Source organism: Helianthus annuus, chromosome 3 (genome assembly GCF_002127325.2).
Source record: "Helianthus annuus cultivar XRQ/B chromosome 3, HanXRQr2.0-SUNRISE, whole genome shotgun sequence".
In the NCBI taxonomy this organism is placed as follows: domain Eukaryota; kingdom Viridiplantae; phylum Streptophyta; class Magnoliopsida; order Asterales; family Asteraceae; genus Helianthus; species Helianthus annuus.
In genome coordinates, this window is record NC_035435.2 from 73,074,213 (window position 1) to 73,079,860 (window position 5,648).

At 35.5% G+C, this 5,648-nt stretch overlaps 1 protein-coding gene across 1 annotated transcript; it reads right to left on the reverse strand.

The window, feature by feature from the left end:
- Window positions 1-574: 574 nt before the first annotated feature.
- On the reverse strand, window positions 575-3,835 carry LOC110929296 (calreticulin). Its single transcript, XM_022172427.2, has 14 exons — window positions 3,682-3,835; window positions 3,144-3,251; window positions 2,871-3,063; window positions 2,526-2,784; window positions 2,402-2,458; window positions 2,271-2,318; window positions 2,105-2,191; window positions 1,973-2,030; window positions 1,820-1,887; window positions 1,658-1,753; window positions 1,527-1,574; window positions 1,063-1,092; window positions 903-983; window positions 575-813 (listed from the first exon to the last, which is right to left on the reverse strand). The coding sequence occupies exons 1-14, from the start codon at window positions 3,782-3,784 to the stop codon at window positions 802-804; spliced, it is 1,248 nt and encodes a 415-aa protein (XP_022028119.1). The 5' UTR covers window positions 3,785-3,835; the 3' UTR covers window positions 575-801.
- Between the last annotated feature and the right edge of the window lie 1,813 nt (window positions 3,836-5,648).

Here is a 5,648-nt window from a genome sequence, read left to right on the forward strand (position 1 = left end):
ACATAGAAATCTTAACCGATATTTTTAACAAATGGGCGTATACTCGATGCTCATGGGACATGATTTTACAATCAAATACAGAACGGGAATTAGCCATACCGAGCCATTATCATCGTAATTTGAATTTCGACTCTGTACATTTTTTTTTTTGAATGGCTAACGTTGCACACCATGAGGATTGAACCCCTGACCTCTCCTATCCTAAGCTCTATCTAAACTCACCAACACCACTGTACATGGCTAGTTTTTTTACGTGAGACTTAATCTAATTGATGGGGAAATTGAATTTAACGTGAGACTTAATCTAATTGGTTGACGCTTTTTCCATGTTGGTCTTGAATTCAAACATCATTTGGGAGTAATTTACTCATGTTGTTGATGTTTTTAGCCTTCCATAGATATCTTGATTCTGTTAATTCAGTATGGATATCCGTCTACTCGTTAAACCTTATTTACAGTGACAAAATACATCAAAATATTTATGATTTTTGAAATAAAGAAGGTAATTTTGGAAGAAAAAAAAACATAATTCTAATTAGATTTTCAAAATACGGGCATAAAAAGCAGATTGGAGTAGATGGAACTTAGAACTGAATATGATTATGTGAATGTCAAGTGGGCCTTTAATTGAAACACACACACACAAATGCTCCCGTTTTTCTTTCTAACAACACTCTTCCCAGGGCAATTGAAAACAAAGACATAAGAAGAAGAAGAAGAAGAAGATATCTATCCCAAGGCCAAGCCCTAACAATACAAAACTATATTAAAAAGCTCACATTACCGCCATTGCCAGCCGCCTTATAGTTCATCCTGTATATATAACAAAATTTATTTATAAATAAAAACTAAAAGAAGAACTAAAAATTTAAATTAGAATAAAAGTCTGAATCTCTTACTACCTTGATATCACTTTCATCTGCTCCTTCCTCATCCTCCTCAGCCCCGGCATCATCACTCTCATTGCCCTCATCCTCATCAGCCTGAACCACACCACCACATTTCTATCAAATTTAATTCTTCCATCGATAATTATAAACCAAAAAAAAATGCAACACTTACGTCAGAATCGGCTGGGTCATCCTTTGATTCCTGAAAGGAGAAACAGGTCAAACAGTTATTTATATTTTTACATTTCAATAATAATATTATTAATAATGTATTAAATAGGATAATAAAAACTATAGCATAAAAACAACAATCCCATTAAGAAGAATACACACTTTCGACCCTACAACGGCAACCTAACTGGACGGGCAGCAATGTGCTTAAAAAACATCTGTTCCTACTATCTTTTGGGGGCACTTTAACGTTAGGAAAGGTGTGTGCTGGATATGCCTACATTTCTAGAATGGCTGGCCCTTGTAGATTCAAGCTGATTTACATGCCTAACTGGTTATCAATAATTGCCGGACTAAAATTAACGCATGTGTTGTTTGATATAGGAGAAACTTTTATAGTTGGTAAATATAGCACTAGCCACAAAAGTTTCTTTCTATGCTTGATAACATGGATTATCATTGTACCTCTTCTTCTCGTTTCTTTTCTAGCTCTTCAAATGCCGCCTTCTCAGCCTAAAACAAGGTAAATGAAATAAGAAAGAGACAACGGTAATATAAATTATTAGTAAGTTTATAGATATAGAAAAGAAACATACATCTTTTTGTTTGCCCCATGTTTCTTCTGCCACTTGTTTGGCGTATTCCGGATCATCACATATCAACACATTGTCAAACAGAGTTCCAGATTTCACCTGAAAATTAACCGTAAGCATGCCATTCTCAGAGATGAACACATATGGCAATCAACAAATAATTACCTGCCATAGTTCGATGCCAACATACTTCAACTTGGGGAAAACATACAGATCCGGGTCATCCTTGAAATCTATATTTAGAAAAGATTCTTCAAACTACCAGCAGATATTAAATAAACATGATTAGATATAATGTAAAGACTTCAGGACACAAACCTGGGTTGTCAATCATGGGCGCCTTCCATTTCCCTTGGTAGTTCGGGTTCTTGATTTTCTGTCAAATGGAAAACATGCTTATGTAACATTTATAAATATGGAATTTAAATGTTAATTATTTAATCCACAAACCTTTGCTTTCCACGGACCCTTGTACTCGGGGTTTGGAATAGTTGGGACTGTCCACTCACCATCTTCCTCGTCATCCCAATCTTCTGGCTGAAATTTTACTCAGAAATTAATCAGTAGCGATACACCATATCCGTCAAACCAGAGCGTTTGAAAGAAAAATGAATACCTTTTTGGCATCTGGATCAGGAATTTCCTTTGGGATGTCATCATAACCCTAGTATTAATAGAAGAATAACAATCCAGAGTTAGATTTCACATGAATCTTTAAGAGGGAATCAGAATCAAATGTTTTCTTACCTCGGGTTTCTTATCTTCAGGATCGGGAATGAACTCCTTATCGTCCCAGTCTTCAGGCTACATTTGTAATACGATACGAGTCAGCATTGACAAAAAAAGGCACACTACCCATGTGTAAATTTACCTTTTTAGCCTCGGGGTCCTTTATCTGCTTTGGTGGGAGAAGGTCCCAGTCAGAGTACAAGCTTCCTGTCTGCTTCTCTACATTATCAATTAAGATGGTGTAGGTAGCATCAGGGCGGAGAATGAAAGTGTAAACATGTGAAAGCTGGTCAGTCTCACAAGGAACATCTTTCTTGATCAATTTGTTTTCCCCATTGTATGTGAGAATTGCATGAACTTTCTTTGTAGCATAACCACAGATATCAGGTCCAAACATGATACTATAATCAACATTAACAATTAAAATATAAGAAACAGTAACATGAAAAAAATAAAGATTAAGGCAAGAGTTGTATATGTAGATTACCTGTATGGAGTATCACCGCCAAATTTCTTCTGATCTACATCACCACTTAGTAATTTCATGTAGCCACCACCACAATCAAGCTTCTGCTCATGCTTCACAGAAAACTGGAAGACTAGTGTCTTGTCCTTGTTGCTGAATTCAGGATACTCAGCAGATATGGCGTAAAACCTGTAGTCTTCACTGGTCTGTATACCTATTGTTCAAGGAAAAGAAAATAAAAAGTGTCAGCAACTTATAAATTTGCACAAACATTCTTCAAAACAGATGGGTTACCTTTGTCATTGGCATCTCCATTCCATTTACCAGAAGTGTAGTTCCATTCTCCAGCCATGTTATCCTCTTTCTTCCAGTCAGATTTAACCCACCGGCTTTCCCACCCATCTGATGAAACCAAACAAATAAGTTTAAAGCAACCACCAAAACAAATGTAACACAATTGACATTGGACAAGTGATACTTCAAGTTTGCTCAGCTTAAAACCAAGAAAAAATAGGACACTAAGTTTTGCATATGATTAATTCATGAGGTTTCTCCTGATAAAGCTGACAATTTGTCAAAGCATTACAGGAAACACCAAATCATAACAGAAAGCTTCACACATTCAAATCATGTATAGATATGATCACTGATGAAAAATCAGTTCATTTCATCTCAATTGCCTGCCACAGATCATCATGTCCAAAATCTCGATTGACATATCAATAACCTAACTAATCAGATATGAAAAGATCACGGATGGATATCTAAATAAACAGCAAACACAAAGTCAAGTTGAATTCAAAACGGAATAGCAGAGTTCAATTGAACTTACCGTCAAAACGTTCCTCGAAGAAGACTTTAGCAGAAGCAAGCGATAGAAGCAGCAGTAGAGCTATGAAGGCGATGCCGCTAGGGTTTAATCTCTGCGTCGCCATGACTATACAAGTCTGTCTGTCTGTCAGTCAGAGAGAGAAAGAAGCAGATCGTAGGGTTATAAAGTAGCTAGCTGGTAATATTTCAGTGAGGTGGACGAATAATATCTCAACACGTCAGATTGGCGTGTCACAATGTGCAACGTGGTATGTGGTGATTGGGTATTACGGCCACGAAAGATGTATATTTTTTGTAACGGTAAATTTAAGGCTTACCCATTACCACATTACCACGTTACCACACTATAAATAAGGAACATGTTGTTGCTTGATATGATTGTACTATATGCATAGGGTGTTTCCAAAAAAAAAAAAAACTTAATTTTTCACTTACAACTATAAGTTTTTTATCTTTTACATTTTAACCTTTCAAATCTTTTTTACTTTGAACCCTAAAACTTTTCATCTTTTACAATCTAACACAAACACTTTTTTCTGTTCAACTTTAGTCCCTCATACTTTTATCTTTCACGAGTTATTCGTTTTATTGCGAGTCAACACGCCGCAACGTGCATGAGTGTTCAATGTTTTTTCGTCTATTTATTTTAGTTTGACAGGCCCTGTCGCCACGCGTCTATTTTTCTCCGTTTGACAAGTTTATCACAACGCGGAGGTCCCAGATGAACTTAGTTATTCTTTTCTACGTTTTACATTACATCTAACTTTTGCATTAACATGACGCAATAGGTGTGCGTGGTTCAACAATCTTACGTCTGTTTTTCGTTCGATGTTATTTATTCCTTTTTTATTTATTTTATTTTTAAAAGCTTTTCTGATGTTGGTGGTTGCTGGCAATGGTGTGGCATTAGTGCTACTTGGCAAGATTTTACGAACGTATTTAACCTATTAAGTTTTCTATTAATAATTTGTTTCGAGTTTACCCCTATACCTCCTTTACTTAAAAAAATTATTTTTTACGTGCATATTTTTTTATGTATGTGTTGGTATGAATTCAATTTGCACTACGTTTTGACGTAAACTTTTTTCTGAAAACGAGCTAGGTCAAATATAATACGTTTTCCTATAAGAAACCCATTTTTAGGTACATATTTTTATGTACGTTTCGGTATAAATTGAAGTTGGTGTATATTTTGACGTAAACTATTTTGGGAAACGAGTCAGGTCAAATATAATATGTTTTCGTGCTTATTTTATGAATGTTTTGTAAAATTTGTTTCGAATCGAGTGGAGTCAAATCAAAGTTTCTTTTTTTCGTTTTTTTTTCAAAAGCTCTAATTAATCTCTTTTAATTATATGTGTCAACTTTTCCGTTACATGTGTTACGTTTTTTATGTATGAGTCGGGTCACATATAATACGTTATGATTGTACGACATAAATTTGATTTACTTTATGTTTTGATCCAATCACAATGCTTATATAGGTTACATTGAGTTCAATTGGAAATGTCGAAACACGCGTTTTCATATGATTAACGCATCACATAACGTTTAGACTAATCCATTCGATTTTTGCGACGTACCCGCGCAGCAACGCGCGCGGGTCTTATTCCTAGTTTCATTAAAATTACTTTTACGAGTTGATTTTTCGCTCGCGCGTTGCGGCGGGGACCTAATGTCTGCAAAACGTGTGTTAGTAACGGTAAGCAGATACCGAATATTAAAACATAAATAAAAATGATGTGGTAAGGATAGTCACTTCGTCCTAAAAAACGATCTTAAATAATCTAATATATAATAATAGGACCCACACGTCCTACACGTTGGAAATTCGGTTGTTTTCAGTTTAGTTATTACGGTGCTAACACGTTAAAATATGGATGAGCTTAGTACCTGTAACGGCACCTAAAGTACCAATCCGAAAAATCATCGAAATTAGGTACCTGCACCGAAAATGCTCGGTACCAT